General features: G+C 41.5%; 1 protein-coding gene across 10 annotated transcripts in view; it reads right to left on the reverse strand.

The window, feature by feature from the left end:
- Nucleotides 1–25,877, reverse strand: part of cfap74 (cilia and flagella associated protein 74) — a 54,393-nt gene extending 28,516 nt beyond the window's left edge. For 2 of the 10 annotated variants that reach the window (XR_004795140.2, XM_035643777.2), the window contains exons 1-20: nt 25,145–25,877; nt 24,652–24,715; nt 24,005–24,154; nt 23,165–23,263; nt 22,969–23,073; nt 22,166–22,339; nt 21,702–21,812; nt 20,632–20,734; nt 19,307–19,464; nt 18,931–19,144; nt 18,665–18,820; nt 16,677–16,835; nt 16,394–16,512; nt 8,649–8,715; nt 8,145–8,234; nt 7,611–7,796; nt 7,257–7,386; nt 5,519–5,634; nt 3,792–3,914; nt 3,116–3,237 (exon numbers count right to left, since the gene is read on the reverse strand). Coding sequence is in view for 9 of the 10 variants with exons in the window: in XM_035643777.2 (XP_035499670.2) it covers nt 3,116–3,237; nt 3,792–3,914; nt 5,519–5,634; nt 7,257–7,386; nt 7,611–7,796; nt 8,145–8,234; nt 8,649–8,715; nt 16,394–16,512; nt 16,677–16,835; nt 18,665–18,820; nt 18,931–19,144; nt 19,307–19,464; nt 20,632–20,734; nt 21,702–21,812; nt 22,166–22,339; nt 22,969–23,073; nt 23,165–23,263; nt 24,005–24,154; nt 24,652–24,715; nt 25,145–25,229 (2,531 nt within the window). In the remaining variant the exon portion in view is untranslated. Of the gene's footprint in view, nt 1–3,115; nt 3,238–3,791; nt 3,915–5,518; nt 5,635–7,256; nt 7,387–7,610; nt 7,797–8,144; nt 8,235–8,648; nt 8,716–16,393; nt 16,513–16,676; nt 16,836–18,664; nt 18,821–18,930; nt 19,145–19,306; nt 19,465–20,631; nt 20,735–21,701; nt 21,813–22,165; nt 22,340–22,968; nt 23,074–23,164; nt 23,264–24,004; nt 24,155–24,651; nt 24,716–24,826; nt 24,868–25,144 lie in introns of all 10 variants that reach the window. The other 8 variants (XM_035643773.2, XM_035643772.2, XM_035643778.2 and 5 more) reach the window with 7 other exon arrangements.

The raw sequence follows: 25,877 nt of genomic DNA on the forward strand, positions 1-25,877 counted from the left end.
CAGCAGCGGCTCCCTTGTTTCCCCCCACACACACACACACAAAAAAGCCTGCCAAGTTATTTTGTGTTCAAATTGCTACCTTGGAGGCGGAGTGACATATTGCACTGTTTGCCGATGCAAGCTGCAGCATTCATTGAATTTTTTTCAACCCTTCAACTTCAAAGCTGCTGTTCACACCGACGCTGTCATCGTCATGTTGTCACATGCGCTGGTTTGCCGGCGCACCAGATGGCAGCTGACACAAATACCCCACCCCCACACAGGCGCTCCCTGCCCCACGTGATGTGACACAATAACTGGCTAGGTGGTGGACCGCACGCCTGTAAATGCTACTGCCCACCCGCCCACCCGGTGTGTTCTCAACCTCCTGTGTGCATCATAATATATCACATCCATAATCAAAAAGGATTTGCTCTCCGCTCTGTGCTTTATATATCGCATGGAGAAAAGAGGATTGTGGGGATGTGGGCTTACTTGCTTGGTCCCTCGCATCATCCTGAGGAACATTGATCAGCTAATACATCTGTTTTATTGTGTCTGCACATTTGTTGAAAATCTCAATGCGCCACTCTCTCCTAGGGCATAGTAAGGCAGGGGACTTTTGTGTGCTGGCTGAAAACTAAGCTGGCCATGTCAATTTTAAGGGATTTCCATGAGCCGTTTTTCTGTGAAAATGCCTGCTTTGGCAGAGACTTAGTACGTTAGGGAGTTTTAGTGTTGCATTCAGCAGATAAGCCGGCGCGCAGTGTCAGCAGTCCGTGCTTTCCAGACTCTATGCCAAGGACGTTTTTCCGAGCGTGACAACAAATAAAATGGAAATGTGACATGTGGCACTCATTTCTGCAGGTGGGGGTTTTAGACGGCCTCTTAAATAATAACAAGATAAGATAAACTGTAGCTTATTATGCTCACTATAATAACTAAGCTAAGGGTGTAATAATGTAAGTGTTGTAGTCCATTGCAAACATTCGATTGCTTCTAATTTGTTTCTTTTCATGTATGTATGTAAATTCTTATCATGATCATTTCTGCTTTTTTATTGGTTGTGGTTGTTGGTTGTTGGTTTTTAATTGGTCGTTACAGCTCGAGACATCAGTATGAAGACGGGCAAAGAAGTTACAGCCCGTATTCAAATCTGAAGAGTGCATATCAAACGGTCTATTATAAAGTCATGTTGAACAGTGTCTAATGCAAACCTGGTAGACAGTTTGCAGAGCTGTATTCACTTACAGTAGCTTGAAAATTCCCATAGACACAGAATCATGATACATAATATATTTACATTGGGGTGAAAAAAAAAGAAAAAACATTTAACGTGTATGAATAAAAAGGATTAAAGTACTGTTGCTGTCATATAGTCATGGTGAACTACGTGTGCTTGAAGCAAAAGTTTAGGTCTGTGAATAAAAACAAAACACTCAATAAAAGGACTTTGTGAAGTTCATATCCTGTAAGTTTCCGACTTTTCCCGCGAGACGTATTAGTTCAAGACTTGTAAGCCGACAGTCCACAGCCACTTTCGCCTGCCTGTCCAGTCTAAATGAGCTACGATTAATGACTGCTGTTCATCTATATGCTTCTATTTATCAGTCCAAAGAACACGGGACACAGGTTGGACAGTAAGCTACGATTAATGACTGCTGTTCCGCTTTTCCAAAGCAATTCTTTTTCGTCTTGGCATATTCAGGCATGACTTTCCAGACAGTTGTCTTGGCTACATTACACATTTCCTGCGACTAGATGCTTCCAATTTTACAGCCACCGTTGGCCTTGTGTTGCCTTGACAAAACACCTATATAAGTGGTCATTTTTTTAATGAAACTCGATTTCCTGTGTCGCTGCATTTGCAATTGCAGTTTTGGTGCCCCAGGGTGTCATATGGAAAATTTTCTTAAGCAATTATTTTTACCTATTGGCACACAGCATCACAATATACAAATGATTTATACCTTAGACTTAGAGAGGTGTGAATATGTCGCGTCAACACACTGTGTGAACGTGTGGTGGCAAAGATTTTGTTCTCTTTTAAGTAAACTGGCCAGTAAAAGATACAACTAGTGAGATACTGTGCTGTGTCCTTGTGTTTGTGAAACCATCTGCTCAAACTGTACATGGAAATGAAGTTCAACCCCAACGGGCATAATCACTGAAACTGATTTCAAAGACAGAACTTTATCTATTGGGCAAGTTAGTTTCATAATAATTCCCTTGAAAGTAAAAATATCACAAGTGTATTTTGGTAGGAAGCATGCTTACATACAGCTGAGTTGATCATGAAAAACAGCTTTTAAACAGCCACTTGCAAACTCTAGTTCCATTTTTCTTGATAATTAAAACTAAATCACAGACTCTTGCCCCCCCAAAATGTCGCCCAAAGACACTTTAATTAATTTCTTGAAAATGATTAGGGAAACTAAGGGACCCATAAATAAAGCTGTACCCTGAGGTCTAATGCTGCATATCAACTGGCCTTTACCGTGACAGACACTTAGGAATGTGAAAGTACCAGCACTACAGGCACTTCAACTAGAAAACAAGTGCGGTTTAATTAAGTTTATTGACACGTTGTTTTCATCTTTGCACCGCTTTTCTCTCCAACGTAACAGGTGATTATTTAAAGGGACAATGACGTGGTATAATATGACATCTCACTTTCCTTAATTTGGGTGTTTTATGTTAAAACAGGGCTGCTCGGTAGTTGGACAATACATGTGTGGAAAGGGCTCAATCTATTGTCATATTTTTTTTCTAGTTCCAAGTATCTCTGGTATTTAATGGTTGGTGTTTAGTCAAGACAGAAAATGAGCTGACTGTGGTGAGTTAATAGTCCGTTTTTTGCATCCTAATTTAAGTCAAAATAATACATTTTTCTTTGGTCAATTTGTTATTTATTAGAGTATTGCACTGTACGGTAAGTACTGTAAGTACAGACTCAAGTCAGAGTTGGGTCATGACACATTCACTAATAATCATTGGGTCCCTCTCATGCATATCATACTCTGGGTTTTCATTGTGAACTGTGCAAGTCACATAAATACATTTTTAAGTGCGCACTGTTGGGATAAACAGTATGACGGAGCTGTTCACCACCTGAGCCTCGGGGAACCTGCAGTACCTGCTTTGGACCACGACAGTGTCTTGATAGAGGCGGTCGAACATGCAGATCTTCAGATCAATGCTGGGCTGAACCACCCACACAGGGATGCTGACCCCAACACCCCTCACTTGGATAGGTATCTGTTTGAACCAACATACGTGTCGTCAATCACAAATTATTTACATTAAATCCAATACATCCAACCAATATTTATGCCTCCATTACCCTCAACTTGTTTTTCTATCTGACATTTGTGAGGGCATAAATGGAATTGAATAAGTGTTGCCGCTGAAGTTCATAGTCAGGCAGCCGGAGACTGTGGATGTCTTGCGCAGAAGTACTTATACAGATACCAGATGCATTGAGGAGACCTTTAGATGGACACAGGTGGACAGTGCAGCCCCCCCCCCCCCCGAAAATCCTCTGGGGGGGGGCTTTATATCTATCCAAACCCTCAATGTAGCCCCCTCATTGGTCGTCTCTAACGATATCAGATGGTTATCTAAAACTATACCACAACACATCTTCACCTCTTTATTCTGACCCACATGTGCCTCAGCTACTTAAGCACTCTGATAACTTGAGGCCCAAACATTGGCACCGCTAGATGGAGACCATGAGAAGAGTGAACATCCCGTCTTTGCAGCTTCAGTCAGCAGGAGAAAAAATCTCTCCAACAATGAACATGCCTTACCGGTTTGCTGGATAGGTTGGAGAACTTGATGTGGAAGTCTAGATTGGCCTCTCCGGGAACAGTTGGAGTGAAAACAACTTCCAATTTGATGCTTTCAAAAGGTCCGATCTCCCCCTCTCTAATCTGCAGGAGGGTTACATCACACAGCACAAGCAAACTTTTTATTTTTTAAACATTTCATCGCATAGATCAGGATCTGAAAATATTCTACAAGGCAGCGCAGGCTATTCACTCTGTGACAAAGCATCGAGGTGGTGATAGCAATAATAATAAAAAAAACAATATAGACGAGCAAGCCATTAATGCAGCCCTCGGCTCGGTGCTGTGGAACCACGATGTCTTGATGGATAATCCACCATTCAAAACACAAGCCTTCAACCACACCATCACACCATTTGAACCTATCAGTCAAAATGACAAAGATCAAGCCGTGGGCATGCGGGCACACGCACACGCACACACACACGCACACACACACACACACACACGAACACACACACACACACACACACACACCAAGCACAGAGGGAGAGGCAATGCACCATTAGCCCCCCGCTAGAGACGTAATGAACCCTGAACAACTCCAGGACTTCACATGGGCCACAAGGCAAACACAGAATCAGTGCTAAAAAACAGAGTCTTCTACCGAGATAATTGCCTTATCAGAGACAGAGTAGGTGTCTATTCACTGGTCCACTTGTACACGGTCAGATCTATTATTAACAGTTCATTGATTGAAGGTCGGGTGGGTTCTCTCCAGGTACCCTGGCTTCCTCCCATAGTCTAAAAGCATGCAGGTTAGTTGGAAACTCTCAGTTGTCCGGAGGTGGTAATGTGAGCGTGAATGGTTATTTGTCTATATGTCAGTCCTATGATAGACTGATGACCAGATAGGTTTACGTTTTTTGAAGCAGCTTATTATGACGGTGCTCTGAGGTGAAAAGTATTTGTAGCGTACCTCCTGTCAAAGGCTGAGGCGCTAATTTAGGCAACGGACGATTTGGTGGTTTTTTTACCACATACGACAAAGTTCGTCGTTTGAGTTGGAGGACTTGTTGCTGGGATTGGCAACCGTCAAAGGATTATCTTTAAACATAACAATATTCATATCAACAGCTGCAATGGATGTGATGTTGGTTGATCAGTTATTGATCAGAACCCTTGAAGATATCTCAACAACTTCCAACAAGATACTGTTTATATGAAATTTGGTGGGGGAAGAATTTGCTGCTGATGAGTTAAAAAGATAACTATGTTCACCATCTTTGTTTAGCATGCTAATTAGCACTAAACACAAACTACGCTGGGCGGCACCCTGCTGCGGCAGCTCCTGATACTCCAACTGTATTTCATGGCGATCCATGTAATGTTATTTGAGATATGTCAATGAGCAAAGTGGTGAACAGACCAACTTACAGACCAAACATCAGACCAACACTGCCGTCCCTAGAGAGCCGGGGCAGATTCATGTTCCCAGGAGGGTGAACGCACTTGATTTGTACCACTGGGTGGCACACTGTCAACTCCACTGGGCCGATAAAGGCTACACCTGACTCATATGATGACTTTACTCTTAAAGAAGGTCACAAAGCATTACATTGTCAATAGCTGATGAATTGCTGTAGAAGTTTTTCTATGAACTTTAAACATTTTATCTTTACAGCTAAATAAATAAGTGTTTTTATAAGACATAGCTGAGTATTCACAGTATGATATCCAATACTTACATTTCCTAGATTTATGTCACCGGTGCCTTGGGGGCTCTCGTCTACCTTGGTTTCCGCATCAGTGGACACACACGCCTGAGGAATGGCTTCTTGCCCTGCAGCCGAAGCTTCTGACACTGCCACACACACACACACACACACACGTGCGGCAAATTGTATGTCATTTTTCCTGTTAATTGGTTGACGCAACACCAAGAAAGTACTGTAGATCGAATAAAGATTAGATTTATAGGCGTGACAAAAATTCAACCTGATGGTGGCACCGGTGGAAGCACATAAGGGTCATCAAAACCAGCAGTCTTTGTTTTGTTGGCAGTTTGAACACAAATAATTTGTAAGTACGAGACGGGTGAGAAGATTGCCAGAAACCTGACGGATTGGTGCGGAATAATGAAGTGACATTATGAGGACGAATGGAAACACTAAATGTATTGACAGACACAGGCATAAACGTCGACTACTGCAAGATTCAGTCCCAAAATAAAAATTACATCAGCAGCCTGACAATTTGGCCATGGCAAACCATCTGTTAAGTATGGCAGATGAAAAATAGAGGCAGAGCAACTTCAACACAGAGAGAGAACAGCTTATCACAGCATCGGTGGAGGAAAGTGCTGAGTGCAGCGATGAAGACTTCTGATCTGAGAGAACATTAGAGAGAAGAAGCCTCTTTGTCACCAGCAATGAGAGCAAGGTGAACCCTCTTATTTCTTGGTGTGTGTGTGTGTGTGTGTGTGTGTGTGTGTGTGTGTGTGTGTGTTCTTGCTTTCCTTCTGACAAGAATCAAATGTGCTTACAATATAAAGATTAATAAAATCCTACACAATGTGGAGATGCTAACTTGTTTTTCTAGACTGCACTGACTTTTTCTATACACTAAAAATATTTTCATAATAGGACTAACTTTAGTTTTCAGCTACGCTAGTGATTCTGTGAGGCTAAATTTAGACACAGAGGTGTTTTGAGCCACATGCAAATGCCAACATGCTGAGCTGGTCACTATGGAAATGATAACTTGCTGATGTTCAATAGGCATAATGTTTGCCCGGTTCACCGTCTCAGTTTAGCGTTTTTGCACTTAACAATTTGGAGAACAGAGGGAATCTGGTTATAAACCAAATTATCAGACAAAATTAACATTATTAATCTCACCAAATATACAAGGATTGATCATACTGAGAAAATGAATTTGTGTTGCAAGTTTCATCACAATCTGTTGGATTGTTGTTGAAATATTTCACTCAAAACCACACAGCAACCTCAGAGGATCATCAAAGTCAATAGGGTTCATCATCTGGTAACCATGAACATGTACACATATTCTTATGGCAGTCTTTCCAAGTGTTAAGGTATTTTTACTTCAAAAAAACAGGTCCGTCATTGTAATCCACAGAGCAAAATACTGTTGAATATGTTTTTAAAATATCCTGGCAGAATGTAATATTTGTATAAACACATTTGGTAGCGCAACATTTTATTTTAGGGTGGATACTTGGGTTAAGGGTTCAGACTGTTTGCTCTGACTGTGCCATTCATACATGCTTGTCATGTATTGCAATGCCTTATTGAAAAGAGCGAAATTGACCATACCAAATTTGTCAGAACTAGAAATGTTCAAACTGGTTTGGGACTTTAAGATGGAAGTGCCGGTTCAGGTTTCAATTTTAGATCCATGCAGGCCTCTATTTCAGGCTACAAACTGGTGGTCTTAAATAATAATTGTAAATATGTAGAATACCTTCACCTGGTTTCTCATGCTGCGATGCCTCAGGAAGCTCCTGACTCTCTTGCTCTGGTTGGATTTCTCCGGTGCCCATGAGTTCGGAGCTCGTCTGACTGCCACATGTTGTGTTTTGGCTGCTTGTCTCCTGTCAGCCAACAACACACTCACATTATTTATCTTTACACACAATAGTTTATTCATATGACTGTCTTCATACATGGTAATGTTAACTTACTCTTGTCATTTCATGAGCTGTAAGTTACTCCCTCTTTAAATCCCTGATTTTCATATGTAGCAATAATGACATTTTGCGCCATCAGGCCGTCAAAAGAAACAAAAACTCTTGAGATCCGGACTGACAAGTCTGACCTGGCATGTGTGAGCGGAGACCTGAGATGGCATCTGGACATGAAGAGATTCTGGGCTGGGACACGTGGACGTGTCCAGGCTGAAGAGGGTGGCCAGCGCACCCTTGTTGGTCAAGGTGATGGTCCGTGAAACAGTCTGGCCCACCACGTGCGAACCAAAGTCAATTAACTGGCTGTCGACCTCCAGCTAGAGAAAGGATATAATTACATAATTAATTAGTAATCATGATAATCATAATCACCACTGAAAAGCTGCCAGTTTGAGTACATAGCTCTCCATACATTGAAAGTATGCCACCAGAACTGATTAAATAAGATAGATGGGGATAGATAAGTGTTCAATAATGAATAATCATACTAGCAACATAAAGTTCCAACTATAAAGACCAAAAAACCCATGTTACTTACAAAATCTTGTTTACATATATAAAGAGAAGAAAACATTTCTTTCAGGGCAGACGAAATGAGATAAAAATTTAATTGATAGTCATTTTTTCAGTAATTTTCTCTAGGTTGGCTACAGCCCACTACTCACCTCACATTTCTTTATGGTGCATCTGACGGGCACAGAGAAAAGACCCAGTGCTGATGCAAACTGCACGTCTCCTTCCAGGTCCTCGTTGATCTGCAGGGATCAGATAAAGGAACGATGAATTGCTTCATGACAACGATGGCTACCTGACACTTGGTACATTAATAAGTTCTGACTATTGAATAACAGGTGAGGTGCTGTCTGCACAAATCTATGGTTCCTGCATTGAAACTGACAAGACTGTAGAGGAGGTTCATTTCTCACAAGGACACATAGATGTTAGTTTTTTGGGGGATTTGATTATCATCGCTCATCATCTTTTTTGTCAACCAACCCTAGTCTACGCTCAGCTTTGACAAAATGCTGAGGTGCAGAAACAAATTTCACATCCTTATGAGCAGAGACGGCATCAGAACCACTGGAGGAAGGATTACATATTTGAGGCTGAGACTATGAACCGTAGCATGTAGTGTACTGCAGGTGTAACACTGTGGTGATGCAACTAACCATAGGTTGGAAAACAGCCTGCGTGTCGCAGGACATCCCAGCAGATAAAGAACCTGGAGGCTCAAAGCTGAAACACAAATCAGTGAGTGAATAAGACAATTTGCATTTTTTCATAGTGCTGCTCCTTTGGTTATGAACCTGGAAATTACACAGTTAAGATAAAGTAACATTGCTCCCGGTAAAACACTGATAGATTGACAGACTAGAGATTAACAGAATGTATAAGCAGGGTTTGAGTCTTTGCAAGGCTTCGTGTGTGCAACAATAACGAGACTACAGATTCAGCTTCAGATGAAATGCTGAAGTATGAGGAATCTCCGGAAATGTGGAAGACATAGAGGTGAAGAGTCAACCTGATGCTCAGGCACAGAAAACAAAAGAGACGCGAAAGCTGCTGTTCCATATGAAAACAATGCAATGTGGAACAGAGCGGTCTGGTACTATTTCACAGCCCACTCTTTTTGTAATCGCACCGCAAAACCCCGCCAGGAACCTGAAGTTAATTTCCAGACGAGAAAAGGAAACATGAGGACGGTGAGCTAAATTGCAAAGCAACATGTGTATCTCGCGGCACGTGTTTTCTGCGGTCCCCAGTGCTGCCCTGTGGGGCTCCATAACTCGCCGTGCTTCCAGAGACACAGGGAGAGGGTCGATAAATATGAATATGGCAAGAAGCCAGCCGGAGAAGAAATGAGGATTCTCAAAATCCAATACACAAACAAAGAGATGGAGAAGAAAAAAAAAATGCAGCCACGGGCATAATAAGGAAGCAGCAGCAGTTAGAGAATACAGTGGATGTCGAACTAGGTTTTTATTAGATCTTATTGATGTTATGATCAACATCATTAATGTTCACATCTTATACAAAGTTAGGAGATTTTAAATCAGAGTGCCGTCGTGCAGGAGCTATAGGTTTCAACCATAGATAGTGAGACATCAGTGCTGACATTGACATTTTGGCCTGAGGATGGCACAGGACAAAAGTTGAGAGTTTTTCTTGTATCATTTGTTTTTTTAACTTCTTAAAACTCTGTGAAGTAGAAGAAGGAGTAACAATGGTTTCCTTTCTGTGGCTGACGATCTCCAGTCTGTAGCACACTATGAAAATTGACAGCGTGTCTCCTAGCAACGCTGGCTCTCCGATGTTTGTTGCCAGATCAATGATACACGAGAAGCAATTGTGTATTCAGTATAGCTGAGAAACACAAAGAAATGTAGGCAAAACAGGTCTAATAATATTTCAAATGTGGCTGCCGAAGAACAGATCCCTTGAAGACATCTCAACTCGTCTGTGACCAGTGGATGTAAAAAGGGGTTCTATCACAAATACTAGACTTAGTCCTTAATGAAACATGGTGTGAATAGCCATGGACCTCTTTTGATGAACCAAAATAATCTATCGTATCATCAGATCTATCACGAGCTGTTTTCAGACACAAACACTCCGAAAAGATCCCGATTGTCTTTCACATGTGACGAATGCAGCGGGAGGCAGGACATGAGGATAATTCAGATGCTGAAACGAAGCAGTTTCTGTTTACACCTTTATTTTCCTGCTGTATCCTCACACGGGCTCACTTGGACATTCTCCGCAAATATTTACCAGGGGACTGGCAGGAAAATTTCAGGGAAAATGCCTGGACTTCAGTGCATGTGCACACGAAAAAAATACTTTTTACGGGTTTCATGTGGTTGTCTGCCAATTAGTAATCTGTGCATACTGCACTGTTATTTTCAGTACAAAATAATTAGCAACCTGTGCATGCTGTTCTCAGCACCAGTGGGCAATGGAGCATTAGGTCTGGCTGGGGCCAGTTGTTTGAAGCTGTTGGTGCAGCTGCTGGATGAGGAACCTGGGCCAGGCTGGCTGAAGCTGCCACCCAAGCTCACCGCCGTGACCTGGAAGTATATAAAAGGATTCCAGTGTGGTTGGGTAAGTCGGTTGGTAATTATGAATGTCATATTTTACTGGCTAATCTTCTTCCATTTTGGTGCCATTCTTCGTTCCTTGCTGTGCAAGACAGGTAGTCTGAAACGACGTGAGGAGAAATAGAACAGTTCACTTGGGATTCATCGCTGAGTGAGGCGGTGTTCGAAAAAGCCTGCTACAGTCCTATATAAAAAGCTGCAAATGAGGTCATACAGTACGGCATATCCATTGCGGTACTCTGCAGTGATGAAGAGCGTGGCTGTAGAGTATCACTGACTGTAATCGTGTTTTGCTATTATACATTCTGGTCGCTCCCCATTGGCTTCTCCTAAAGTAAATCAATAGGCATTCTCAGTTTGTTATTCAGTTCAACAGAGCTTAAACACCATCACACTCCCGAGAGCCGTCTACAGTGAAGCATCAAAACTCTGACAATGTGTGTGGACATTACTTGTACAATCTTGCTGTTGTGCTTATTTCACTTTGAAATTTTGTGAAATGTTGCTGTAAACACATGGTGGCTACAACATGAGGAACAAGGAACATTTGAAAGCCCTTTGTTAGGGCAGATTTTTAGTTCCATTGATGAAACCTTTTGTTTGGTTGGTGTTTGTTGACTAGACAATATTCAATTCACCAAAAAATGCAATGAAATTGCTTGAAAATATGACAAGTTGGATTATTTTTAGTTAGACAAAAACACGGGCCTAATCCTTAACTGAGGTTTTGAATGATGCCCATATTATATTATTGTTTATGGAGACATAGAGACTACTAAAGAAGGTCAATAAAACACACACAGTTAAGTGCAGCGTGTATTTTTGGTGTCAGACCTTTTAGGGTCCGTTTATCCTTTGACAGGATTTGGGCACTTGGCAACATTTCTTTAGCTTTATTTTCTTTAGCTCCCTGGTTAGAAACAGAACACAACATAATACATATGGCTGTCAAGGTTGTAGTTCACAGTCACTGAGTCTTTATGACAACTCAACAGGCAGATTCACTTGGAAGACGGGTCAAGCAAGAGGAAATTCGACTCAACATACAGACTGCAAATGTGAAAGCATGAAGTTATGAATATTTAAAGGACAGAAAGCTCTACTTCTTACTCAAATCTAGAGACATATTTCCTTTGGTAGGATTATAACAGTTAACTTTCTGTTATTCCTTGCTCTCAAATTTGATTTGGGCTCATGCACATCTGTCTCTGCGTGAAGAATGTAGACCACTGTCCAATGGTTTGCTGTGAGACTTGGTGAAGACATTAATTCCCCCCACAGATGAATCATAATGAATCAGGAGATTAACTGACTTTCCATCATGATCATGATCATTAAGTCAAAATTTGAATTTGTTAAATACTCTAGCAAGTTTTCCTTGTAATTGTTAGTATAGTGTCTTAACATGCTGACGTCACTATTCTTTTCAAAGGTCAGCACAAAGTATAGGTCTATGAGCAGACTCACAAAGCCTCTATGAATGTAGATTGTTAGGCTTGTGGTGATGCACCTCAGGCTGCGGTTCAGCTGAATGTCTATTACAGAATGGTGACGAAACCACAAAATATTTTAAACCAGAAAATATGAAGTATAAACATTTCTCCCTTTAAGTTGATATTATTTTCCAAAAAGAGAACACAGGATATGTACTTTACAAAGCAGATGTGTATTGTAGAGGTTTTCATCTTGCTGAGAGTCAACTCAGGACCCAACTATGGCCAGATCAAAATTACATTAACTCAGACTGTGTGTGTGTGTCAATATGTTTAACACCCAAGTCTAGGTGTACTTGACCTAAGTGGACTTCATATTAGCTTTGATTGCATCATAATCATCTTCTTTTGATATATTGGGTCTCTTATTTGAAGATGAATGTATGGACTTCAAGGTTTACACAGATTTTGCATTAATATGAGAGATTGTGTCCAAACGTTTGGACAGATTGAGACCACTACAACTCAACGCTGTAGCGGATAAACATCCAATTTATTTTCAGTAGTACGCTTCTTAAACAGCTTTTTCTTTAATTAAAAGGCACGATGCAAAACCAAACACTACTTATTTGGACCAAGTTAAACAAATTGTTGGTGTGATTGCACACACAGATTTTCTCGAGTACCACCATTTCTACTACAGTCTCAGGCTTTATCCCTCAAAAACTGATCTCAGGAAGACACAGACCACGGAGGGGCATCTTCCGCTCAGCCATTCATTCGCAATACATGCCAGGAAGTGACACTAATTGCAAAAGCGCAGCTTCTATGTGGCTTTTCACCAAGTCAGGCAAGCCTGCGCTCTTGTGGTTTGTGTCCCAGCAGTGAAAAGATACAGCAGAGCCCATTCTGGCACAAATGCACCAACGCTGGGAGGGGAAGCGGGATGGGAAACCATTTTTAGAAACTCAGGGGGCGTACAGGGAACCATGGGTTGGTGTGACGAAGCCCAGTGTGTTCCTGGTTCACGTTTTTTCTCTCCTGCTGTGTTTGATGTTGAATGTTTTGAGCTGGGTGAGCCACGAAGGCTTCGGTCACGACTGATCTCAATATTGCAGCTTTTGATGTGTGTATAACCAGAGGGTTTTACACACAGCAGATGCTGAATAGTAAAAGGAGAGTGTTTGGAAGGCACAGTGACAGAAACAGGTGAATCCGTCAGCATGTGTAAACATAAATCAGTTTTATCATTGGATTTTTTCTCTCACCAAATTGGATTAATTCCATACTAATTTGCCCACGATGCTGCTGCAGTTATGGATACAGTTACAGTGGTTACAGCTCGCAGTAATGTGGTGTAAACATTATATATAAATTATTGTATCATTATTTTCCTTTCTTTTATTCATCCATGGAAGAGGACACAATCCCTATGTAGATGAAAAAATTATTAAAAAAAGAAAACACAAATATTCGCAGTTTCAGGTGATTATACAATAATACAATATAATCGTGTATGTTCTATTAAATTTCTGTGAATAGGTCTCCCTAAATCTGACACACTGGTTCAAAATCAAAATCATATTAAAAATCATATTAAATCAACGGTGTTGTGGGATGTTTTTGTTTTTTTTCACTCACCAGTTGGAGAGAACTCAGTGCTGCTATGGTGGCTGGAAGGTGTATTACAACATTGATACAACTTTGTCTTCTTTACATATGACTCTGGCCACCGGTGGCAGCAAAGAGCTCACTGCTGCTATGCAGTACTTAGAGGGGCAGTAAGCGATTTTGACTAAAGCTTGTTATTCTCTCAGTCGCCTCGGGTATGACAAACCGAAGTGCTAACCACTAGGCCAAAAGCCCTGAGTTGTAACGTCATCCGCTAGCACGTCTCTCAAGGTGTCGGGGAGTGAGCTTTAAGAACTCCACACACAGTGTTGTGTGGTGCGATACGCACACATTGTTTTTGTTTACAATTTACAGAGCCTGGGCTGAGCCGAAATAACTCCCATTTTTCTTCTCTGCACACAAAGAACCAACAGCTAGGGTCGCGCAAGGAAATATTCCTTTTTTTTTACAAAACATGTATTGCCTTAGCCTGATCACAAAAACAATTGCCAACCAAATAGTGAGTTCAGAATTTCAACACTATTCCCATAACAAAAGTCAGAGAATGCCGCCCAGCACTATGATTCATAGTGTCATGATGATCAGGACTAGCCACCATAAATTACAGGTTATAAAAAAACTATATAAGTCTGTATGAGAAAAGGTGTGTTTTATAGGTTATGAATTGAACTTTTAATTTGTAAAAAAAAAAAAAGTAGAATGTGCTTTTTCATTTTTTGTGTAATCTTTTTTTAAGTTACACAGTCACACTGTGAGTTTCCTATCCTCCAATCTATGACAGTGAATAATGAGTAGAGAAAAAACAGGTGCAGCAGGGAAACTAGATAAGCTATTTCTTTGATAGTTTAGTTTTATTTTTTGTATCTAGTACTAATCTAGTGCATCTGCTGTTCATTTTTGATTCATTCGATTTTGAATTGTCTTTCAGAAAATACATTATGTGTATAACTACAGATAAGATTTGTATAATCTTGATTGACTGCGCTGTGTTTCAGTGACAGGAAGGGGAGACACAAGACAGTGAGTGGGTATAATGTGCATCATACAGTATGTGTGCAATCACCCGTTAAGTAAGAAAGTGCGTGCTTGCTACATGTGAGTCAAAGAACGGTGGCGAGGAGGTGATATGTTCAGACAAGGGGATCGGCCCGAAGGCTGCAGGAACAACAGCACCAGTAGTTCCCTAGCTGACCCTGCTGCAGCCTGGGAGGAGACTCTTCGCTCGGTCGGGCGGAAAGAAGAGAGAGATGAAGAAAAGCACACCAAGTCATGGGGATGCTGATGAGGAGGTGATACGCAGTGGGTGACCTGCAGAACAGTGCATCTCTGCTCGGCCTGTAGGCGGCCGGCAGGCTGAGAGCGAGGAGATGGCAGAGACGTAGTCTGACTCACAGAGCGGCGTCTCATAAGAGGAGCTCGTCAGCGTGGCGATCTAAGCTGGCGTCCATACGTGGGAGGACGGGCTTTGTGTTCACGTCCACTCCATCGTCCCTTTACAATGACAATAAGTGGTTGCATTCAATTCCTAAGTGGTGGTGATGCACGCGCGGATGTTTCCATGTGACAATTGAAGCAGTTCCAATGCAGTGGCTTCATGGGAGCTTTAACATTTGTTGCCGTAAACATGTCTAGCTCCGGTGTTGTCACGATAGAAAGAAAAAAAATGAGCTTGAACCCAAACTTTAAGGTGAGATAAACAAAAAGACTAGTATACCGTAACCCATGAGGAAAAAAAACACAGCCATTCAACTAAACAACAGATCGGATTTCAGTTGAGGTTCCAGTGAGCTGCTTGATGCTATATTTGATTGTCACCACGGAGACCGATCTGTTCCGGTGTGATGTGTATTCTGCCGTCTGTAAATCTGGAATAAGACAAATCAACCCTGATGGGCCGTTCTACAGGGATTGTAGACTGACACTTTAAAGGCACCGCTAAATTTACACCTTTTTGTGTTTCCACCAGAAAAGAAAATCAAGATCAATTCAATCTTTGTGTGTCTAGTTGGGCTTTTACTTTTTCAAAAGGAACAAATTCAAACAAACAGATAAAAGGCTGAAACTATCTGACACTAAGGAGAATGCAAATAGAACGCGGTGGCGTCATGAATAGGTTTACTATTATATTTCGGTTTTTAACTATATCCTCAATTTTCGCATACAGATCATACACAACCTGGCCATATACTAGTTTTCAATCTAGTCTTGTTATTTAGTAGCTTAGGTTATTGATAGGTCACTAGGGCATGCAATGTGCAACGTTGTAGTTCAATTTTAATGAATGAAAAGATAATTATAAAGTCAATGATATGATCTAATAGGCAAATAAGATAAACCGTATCAGAGCTGTGGATACATTAAATGTTATTCTTTGTTTTAATCAAATGTTTTCACTGTAAAACATGTTTAGATTCCTTGCTTATATACAAATTTGATTGAACCAAAAAGAAACTTAGCTTTAACTAAAATGATTTTACTGGAGCTTTCTCTTTCCTGAATAAATACAGTTTTCTTAGTTGTGACAACATTTTTTGCATTTTATCTTGGTCTAAATCTTTTCTTTCCAAGGTCAAGAATAGACATAAACGCTCAGCATAACACATTTGTAGAACAGTGTGTGCATATTGTTTATGCTGGTTTGCACATGTGTGCCTTAATTTCAGGTCCACTTGCACTACCCCACAGCAGTTCCCATCACTATACTGTCTTTTGGCAAACTGTTTACAGACTATGACAATGTAAAAATCTTACTTGATAGAGATGAAATCTTTAAGCTGGGTAGAGACCCCGAGCAGCTTGCACTGGTTAGTGGTGTAGCTGATGTTAGTCAGGACAATTTTCTTCTTATATATTTTCCCCACTTCAAAGTCCTAAAATAGAACATATGAAATCATCATGTTCTTTTAAAACACATCAACAAAAGCCGAACAAATGGGAAACGTGCACATTTCACATAAATCCATTACATTAAAATTCCTCTGTTTATGTCTGGAATCAGAAATTATGTTGTTTTTTTTAAACATTAGAGTGATACCTTGAAGATGATGACCTCTGGTTTACTGATGAACGGAGAATGTTTCAACTTTTTTGCCTGAACTTTTTTAGCAGGCACGTCGAGCTTTCCACCGGCAGATGCAGGTTCTTCCTGCTTTACTTCTGTTTGCATCAATGTCGTCTTCTCGTTCAGGAGTTTCTGTAACCACACAGTGACGCGACAGCAACAATCAATATAATGGAACTGGAGAATTTCAAACACATAAAATCAAAACATGATTTATAAGTGAAATCAATTTCCAGTTTTAAAATTATTGTCGAAAACGAATTAATCTGATCTGATGGTCCAAATACACATATACATATTGGCTAATATTAGCCCTATATAGATACTGTATATTAGTATCAGAAGAAATGTTAGCAGATAAGCAACATAATAAATGCAGCTCTTCATAAATATCAGTCTGGTTGGAATTAGCTGACAAAGAATGTAATGCTGTTAGGCGGTGTAGAATAAGATGTGATTTCAAACATTACACACACAAACCAAGGAGTGTGTTGACTGTGTGTAAAGAGAAGTATTACGTCTATCTACATGTGAAACTGTGTTTTACTTTTCATGGTTTTTGTGTCACTTGAGTCTTGTGTCGGCGTCCACACGAGAGCACTTGAAATGAATGAATCATTTATTAGCTTTCTTGCATCGCTGTGCTCATCTATTACACCGGCCATTACCGTGTCCACAAATCTGATCTGCGTGGTGGGAGGCGGGGTCACTTCCACTCGAATCATCACCACCTCAGGGCGCTGAGCTGGAACGCCGCGCTCGCTCGGAGGCCTCAGAGGCCACCAGCACAACGAGAAGTGACGCCTGTCGCCCAGCATTTCAAGGGTGTATGGGGGCTGGACGAGACAACATAGCCAGCTCACCTCCGTGGCAGTGGGCTGCAGACACTCGTGCCTCTGTCAAAGACTGCCCAGGAGCAGCCCTTGAGCAAGGCACTGTGCCCCCTTACTCAGAACTGCTGTCACTGATTGATATGATGTTTAACTTTGATTGCATGTTTGCAGTAGAACCGATCAATACTCATTTGTTGGCAATGGAAAACTGTTACCCACACCACAGGAGTTATGGGAAATATTTGGTTTTGTCAGAAGGACTACACTGTTCTCAGACTGTATTAGAGTCAGTGCTAGTCGACTACAGGCACCCACTGTTTAGTATTTGTGTCAGCTTTACTTAGGAAACATCATTGTGATGCTTGTATTGTAACAAAGAAAATGTACTGATGAATAACTCTTCAACCCATGTTCTAATAAAACCTTTTGAATTGACCATGTGTTAATGGTAAGAATTGTCAGATGTAATAAAGACTGATACGATATGTTCTTGAAAAGTCATATGAGAATTTGGATCCAGGGGATATTTTTTTTTTAACCAGATGAAAGTCTTTTGAAACCAAATTCATCAGTATTAATCAACTGCATTTCTGTTGCAAAATATCTCATTTAAAAAAATTCAAACAGTGTTGCAAAACAGAAAAGCTCCCGTCTATAAATAGCATGAGCGCAAACACTTGGATTGCCCCGGTCGTCCCAATTCCCTCAACACTGTGGCCTGATTGATGACCCATGTTGTCACTTTTCACCTGCCAGCGACGAGATTCCCATGTTCCCATGTTTTTGGGAACGTGCTAACAAGCTGGAGGTGCAGCTTCTGGGAATTGAAACTGTGTTTTGTCCAAGTTGACTAGTCAGTGAACAAGAAATAGGCAAGATCAGCTTTGTTGTTTAGATCAAAACTGCTTAAAAAAAACAGTTCACATTAATAAAAATATTGGCTTTCAGCGGCATTATTCAAACAATATGCCCCAGGTAGGAAATTTGTCTGCTCAAAAACAAGCAATAAACAGAGTTGCAGAAAAAAGTGATATGCCTGCTGTGATTGCGACATGATTTATGAGTGTTTAATTTTAGCAGCTTGCAGGGATTTGCTTGTGACTTGCTGTGGCTGTTGTGGTAGCGCACCTTGTAGTTGTCGTCCCACAGCCCCGAGAACTCAGGCTCTGCCAAGCTGTCGGCCGGTATCTGGTGGTCCACTTCCTGGTGCATGGTTTCCTCCGGGTCCTCACCGTCCGAGGAGGATGACGATGAGCTGCTGTAGCCACTGAACTCTCTTAACTGCTGAAATGTCAAATGCACGGACACTGGGGTCATAATTGTTCGGATATGCACTCGATTCCTCTGTACTGTCACTTCACAAGTGGCATCTCGGATTGCTGAGAACCACTCACATTTGTGGCTCTCTCCTCTGCGGCAGATGGTGGGCCAGCATCCAGGTAGTGCAGGAGATGCTCTCTTGCACGCGCCAGAGATTGCAACTTGTCAGTGTTTGAGAGTTTGGGCGGTTTCGCCTCGTGCCTCTTTCGGCTCTTCACCAGCTGATCCTCCTGAAGGAGTTTTGCCACAATCGCCACCTTCTTTGACTTCTGCCTCTCTTCGAATTTCCTGAGAAGGGCAAATCAACAACACTGCACATTATACTGAAAAGGGGTCATATATTCCTCAGCGCACAGCGAGAGAAACCACCCACACACAGCTGCATGGAGTGGGTGTGGAGGACATGCACGTGGGAGAGGACAGGAGGGGGGAGGAGAGAAAAGGACGCACTCTTGTTTTCGTTTCACCGTCTCTAGTTGTTTCTGTTGGTAGATATGCTTGATACCGTTGATGCCTTGGCCCTGCAGGGATTCTCTCAGTTGCCTCTGTTGCTGTTCCTTCTTCTGGGCATTTGCTTTAGCTCTGCTTTGTTGGACCCGTAGGCTCTCCTGAGGAAACAAACGGCACATTAATAAGGTTACATTTGACCACACTCATTTGACCCTATGCTTTAAACTGATCGTTTGAACCAGGGAAAAACAAGGATGGTGCAAAATCATTTCTCCTAAAAAATTTTTTTTCCTTTTGCTGTTCAACTGGAAAGTACAAAAATAAGCATGATGATGATGATGATGATGATGATAGCACTACAAGATCATAATGTCAAGCAAGAGTACTGTCGACAATAGCATACACAGATGTGAATGACAATGTGGTCTCAGTTTCCATCCGCGCTGGGAGAAATATGTGAAATGGTTGTTATCAGTGAATACTGAATGTTGATGTATTGAATATCAACAAGAACAATACAATGATTTATTTGTTATTAGTTAGAATTGATTGTTTTTGTTCCATAATTCTGACTTAGATGAAGATCTGACCATGTTTTCAGACACATTTATACATTAGTCCGTGTGATCCATTAAAGGGTTCACTCACTCTCTCACTCAGTGTGTGTGTGTATGTGTCCCAATGTTACTTTTTTTTAACAAACTTGCCAGGCCATGGACAATCTCATCTATATGATCTAAATTAAATCTTTAGTTTTACGTGCAGTTTTGTCATGACCCCTGCGAGGCTCCATAGAACATGTTAGATCAATGGCCCTCAGTAAATTAGAGCACACATATACAGTAATAGCTCATCATGACACAATGTATACTGACAATACATCAGCACTTGCAATGCACATTGCTGATTCTGTCCAACTAAGATTTCCAAAAAGTTTTTATCATAACCACAACTACTACAAAGTGCTCTGTAGTAGTAATTTCTACTTTGTTAAAATGTCCACTTAATAACAATAATAATCCTCAAATTATATTCATACGTACGTTTAAATGTACATTTACATGGGTGCATGTCTATCATGCCTTCATAATGTGCTTATATTGCCTTTATGATGTACAAGTCAAATTAGTTTAAGTTGTACCACTATTTTATCTTCAAAGCTTTCTGAGTAAATAATGCATCACTTAATATAGTTTGTACTTAAGACTTTTCACGTATATGCACTTAGAAATGATCTCATACTGCACTATTCATTTGGAAGCAATATGAGAATGTTAATAATACATGGAGCTACAGAATCAGTTCGGCTGGCTGCTGTTACTTACTTGCGTGGCTGCTATGTTGGATTTCAGTGACGTGACGGCTTGTATCCTCTTTTCCAGTAACTGCCTGTTCTGTTCCTCCTTCTCGGCCTCTTGCTGATGCATCCTGAACGAAACGGGGACAATCACCAAGCACGTGAGGGGGAATAAAACAAATCTGCTATTTCTGCTCGGAACCAAAAAATCAGCAGCAGGATAACAAAGAGATTAACCATTAACCCAACAGAGCTGTTAAATGGCAAAGCAGGATTTTTTTTTTACACAAACTCACAACATCTTTGGGCAAACAAAATTTAAGAAGAATTAATCAGACAGTGGAGGAGCTAAACAAAATAACAGTCCCTTAAGGAGCTCTGTTTCAAAGCGAGACTGCAGATACATCATCCCGTGATTGGCTGAGAGTTTTGGCTGTTACTAAGCGATGGCTCCGTTCACTTCTCGGTGCAGAGAAATAAAGTTAATCAAAGGTAGTGTCCAATACCATACACAAACAATTATTCTATTTTGCTTGCTGGCAGGTTGTCCTGATTTTAAGTGGGGTGAAAATTGCAAGTGCTGCAAAGGCACGGATTAACACAAATTTGACGCTCAAAATAAACAACAGTGATTATGTCCAAGGCAGTGAAGAGGTAATAAACACTCAGATTACTCAGTATAGCTAATGGATGAGTATTTTTGTTTGTGTTTTGCAACAATGGAGTTCTGGCAAATTGCCAGACTTATTCTTTAAAATTTAGATTTGGAACTTTGGTGAGCATACTGCATTTCCAAACCTTTTGAATTCATCAAGGCTGAATTTCATGTACATCGTACATATGCGTTTCCCTTTTTTATATCGGTATAATGACTGACTTTAATCACTTTACATATATGATCTGCGGTTCGTGTTCAGCTCAAATGTTGCCGTATGAATATGAGCTCTTTCAAGTATCACATCAGCTCTGCTTGAAACCTATTCTGCTAGTATGAGCGAATGATCGATTTGCATGTATCGACTCTCCAATGGGTGCTGTGTGATTCCTAACATTCATGCTCGACTCTGGGCCCTGTCTATTGGCTCACAGGCTGATTACCTTTTAATGGTCTCTTTCAAGTACTTGGCGGCGATCTTGCGGTTCGCCCCGCGCTCTTCAATTTTCTTCTGACCTTCAAGCTCCTCTTTCTTCATCATGGCTGCCTGTTTACTGTCAGAATGCAATCACAGACACATTTGCATATCAGACTTTACATGTTTGTTTTTTACAACTTATAAAGCTGATACCAATGAAGCCTGATACAGACGTATTAGACTTCTCACAAAAAAGAACCAATTGTAAATGGCACTGAATCATTTTCATGGAGAAGAGATACTTAAAACACAAATTAAGGATATCATTTGTATATGATCTTGCTTCAGTGAACAAATTATAATCATTCAACATGTTCAAGTAAGTGGTTCGCACAAATTACCAGATCAATGAGCAGTTTTCTACATAGTATAAAACAGCAGTATTTGTCAGACACACACACACACACACACACATCTTTTTTCCCTTACTCCCTTAGATGCTGCATCTTGAGCTGCAGATTCTGGTTGACTCTTCCCTCCTGCTGCAGCCTGGTTGTTGCCTTCTGGGCCTTAAGGACCTGGAAGCCCCGCTCATCCTCCTGCACCTCTTGCCGGAGAGAGGAGAACCTGCCAAGCTCCACCTCCACCTCATTCAGCTCCAGTCTGAGGAGCCAGGAAATGAGATGAGATAGATGTAGACAGAAAAACAACCTTAAGATCATGACCGGTTGCGTATATGTACTTAGATAAGACCATATGGGGTTTTGCAACACAATACCAATTAAATTTTGCACCTCAGTCTTTATTTTTTTGTCATTTTGAGTAATAAGAACAGATCATTCAACTCTGCCAGTTGGTCTATGAGGCAAAAATGTAAACCTATGAAACAAAAGCCACACCAAACAGAAAATTCCCTTTTACAGATTCTCAATGGCAGGATGAAACAGGATTCCTTAACAGATTTGACAGATAAAGCTAAATCGCCCCGCACCAAAACCCTGAGCAATTTGTATCTGTAGAAGAGTAGCAGACGTGTGTTATGAGAAGTGAACAATCCCAGTAACAGCATAGTGCATTGCCGGACGACACTGCATTGCGGCAAAACACTGAATCCGGTTCAGCTTCTTTGCTACTGTAGATGACCCTGCATATTTGTTGCGTCCCTGAGTCCCCCTGTGTTTCCTTTGACACTGTGTTCCATCAGTGGTCCCATTGAATACATAAATGGGCAACGCTTTTCACACAATTATCGGATAGACTTTACTTTCAAACCATTTTCCTCTTGGACTCACTCTAGATGCTTCAGCTCGGTGATGATATCACCTTCCAGCTCCTCTTCACTCTGCAGCTTTTGACACAGACGCTTGTGCTGGGTCCGTAGACGGAACACGGCCACGCTGCAGAAATAAAACATCCAAACATCTCTTGTACGGTATGAAACATAAAGTCGTTTGTCAGGTGAATGTTTGTCAGTTTTTCGAAGCTCACCTGTTGTCCGCGGCTTTCTCCTGCTCTACGTCTTTCTCCAGGGCGTCCCTCTGCTCCACCAAACCATGGATATTCTGACGACAGACTTTCAGCTCTTCTCTGGAAGCAGAAAAAAACAAAAAACAGGTCAAGCTTAGAGTGTCGACATAAAGAAACGACCCCGAAGCGAAGGCAATCAGAAGGGACGTTTTCAAGGCTGTTTAAGTGCAATATGTTTCAGAGCGTCAGGGTAATGGATTTCCTTGTGGCCATTGCAACAAAACCGAGGGTAATTTTGTCAGCTAAAGCAGTCTAATGAAGATTTTGAAATGCTGAGTGGGCACGCACGCGCGCACACACACACACACACACACACGCACAGTGTTCTTTTTGCAGTCTAATGGTGTGAAACATGACAATCTGTGACCGTGGGTAAAGCTGTCATGGAACACGGTATAGTAAAAGCCGCCGACTGGTTAAAAGCCAGGTGTGCTCGGGTTCCATCGAACTCGTGTTTGATCAGAGCGCAGCGCAGCTCCACGATGACCTCCGATGTTGTGCACTAAAAGGGAAAAATGACAGACACTTTCGCTGGGCAAAGTTGCACAGTTCATCGGCTGCTCAATGGCTCGCGGTGCAGACAAATAAAAAGAGGGAAGAAAATTGGACATTATGGGAAATGTTCTCTCTTCCAGCTGAAATGATTTCCTGCAAATTGTTGAATCAATTGTTTTTTTTTCTTGACAATGCGACAACGATTTGTGAACAGAGTTTTCCATTACATGTCCTAGACGTCAGTCTGTCTAGGTCAAGAATCTGGTGGTGGGGCTTTAGCAGGTCTGTTGTTTGCCAGGTCCAGACCTGGTTTGCAGCACGTCGTGCTCCTTCTGTCGGTGAAAGGAGTCCAGCTGGTCCAGGTTTCGCCTCAGCTTGAACATCCGTGCTGTCTCGGCATAACTCCTCTTCTGACCATCATCGCCCGCAACCACGCGGTCACCATCGCCATCCTCTCTTTGGACAGATGCACAGCGATATTTTAGGAAAGGCTTCATATTTAATACAAAGTCCGACTATGCGTTTTGGACACACATAAAAATAGACTACAATTATGCTTAGATGGGTTAACTGGGATATTACAATGTAGAAAACATGATACAATTTGAGAAAAAGAAATCCGGCTCTACTATTTTCTATTAAAATTTCATTGAGAATCACAATGAGTTGGAAAAAAAACACTTAATTACAAATAATAATAATAATAATAATACATTTTTTGCCTATTTGATGAATGTTTATGTACTTTATTATTTTCCTGTTTGTATTATCTTGAGTAATATCTTCATGGTCGAATGCACTTATTGTAAGTCGCTTTGGACATATGTTATGTAATGTAAAGAGTTGATGTTCGACAATGATACTGAGAAGGAGATCACAGGCTGGACACATAAACATTTATATTTCATGCTCTAAAAGAGACATGATTCCCGGAAAAAAAGTGAAATACCTACACGGACAACTCTTCTAGCCACTCCAGATCGGGAGGAAGAGCGAGCTCCTGGTCTGAACCTTCATCTGAAACATATATCATATACCAGTCTCTTAGAACTGCAGTGAAATAGACAGTTGTGTGTTCATGTGTCTCATTGAGAAGAATTAAGAATAAACAGCTGTCTGACAACACACCCGAGGGCGCGTCCCTGTCTCCTCCGTCCATGGCAGCTTCACTTTGGATTAGAAGAGAGAGAAAAGTATCACCATGGTAACATATGCTGAGCCATCAATCTGACCTGCTCCTGGGCAGGTGACGTTCGGAGATAAGAGATCAAAGTCCGTCACCGGCCCAACCACTGACCAATCAGATCACCGGGGGAGAGCCGAGTCGGCGTTCTACCGGATGGACTCACACGGTGAGGTTCCCGGAAGTGAAACATCCCATTCATATTCGCCATTTACATTTTGATTATTCGTCGTAACGTCCGCAACCACCCGAGGTAGACTCACCCCGAGGTCGCGAAACGATGGCTTGTGCACCTGTAGAAACCACAAGTCCGTACGACATCAACCTTGTTTCAGGAAGAAAGATCATCGAGAAGCACTCCACTGCCCACGATTCCTAAAGTGTGTGACGTCGACGTCTCTGTTGCCATGGAGAATCCCATGCGATAAGCCACGGGGCAAAAAAATATGTGCTTCCTCTTTTTCTGACCGCAAAAACTTAATCCGCCATGTTTGTTACTGTCTCCATGGAGACGGGACGCAGAGGGGGGCGGAGCCCGGCGTCCCTTCGGTCGTCAAGGAAGTGAGCGTTCGACGGAAACCAGCTGCCGGTGGCAAAATAACAGTTCAACCTCTGGGTGACAACGCAATTTGTGCCCAATTAGAGGCGGAAAGATAGTTATTACTGTAGAATTCCTTTAAAAAAGAACTAATTTTGTAAATAGCAGACGTTTACTTTTCCTTCTTTCCTACTGTTGTTGCCTTCCAACTGCTCGGCTATAATTCCCTTCACCTTCACCGGTTCATTTCTTTGGACTGGTATCAGTCACAGCCACACACAGCAGCAAAAAAATATCCCAGCAGCCTCAGAGAGAACGATAAATCAGCGCGTCATGAAAAAAATCTTTTGTCGAGCGTGTCAGGGCGTGCAGCCCCTATCAGATTTTTTCCACTGCAAATAGGCCATTTCCAGTTGATCAGTGTTGCACCTGCACAGTGGGCTTTTTACTTTCTCATC

This window comes from Scophthalmus maximus, chromosome 3 (genome assembly GCF_022379125.1).
Source record: "Scophthalmus maximus strain ysfricsl-2021 chromosome 3, ASM2237912v1, whole genome shotgun sequence".
Classification (NCBI taxonomy): domain Eukaryota; kingdom Metazoa; phylum Chordata; class Actinopteri; order Pleuronectiformes; family Scophthalmidae; genus Scophthalmus; species Scophthalmus maximus.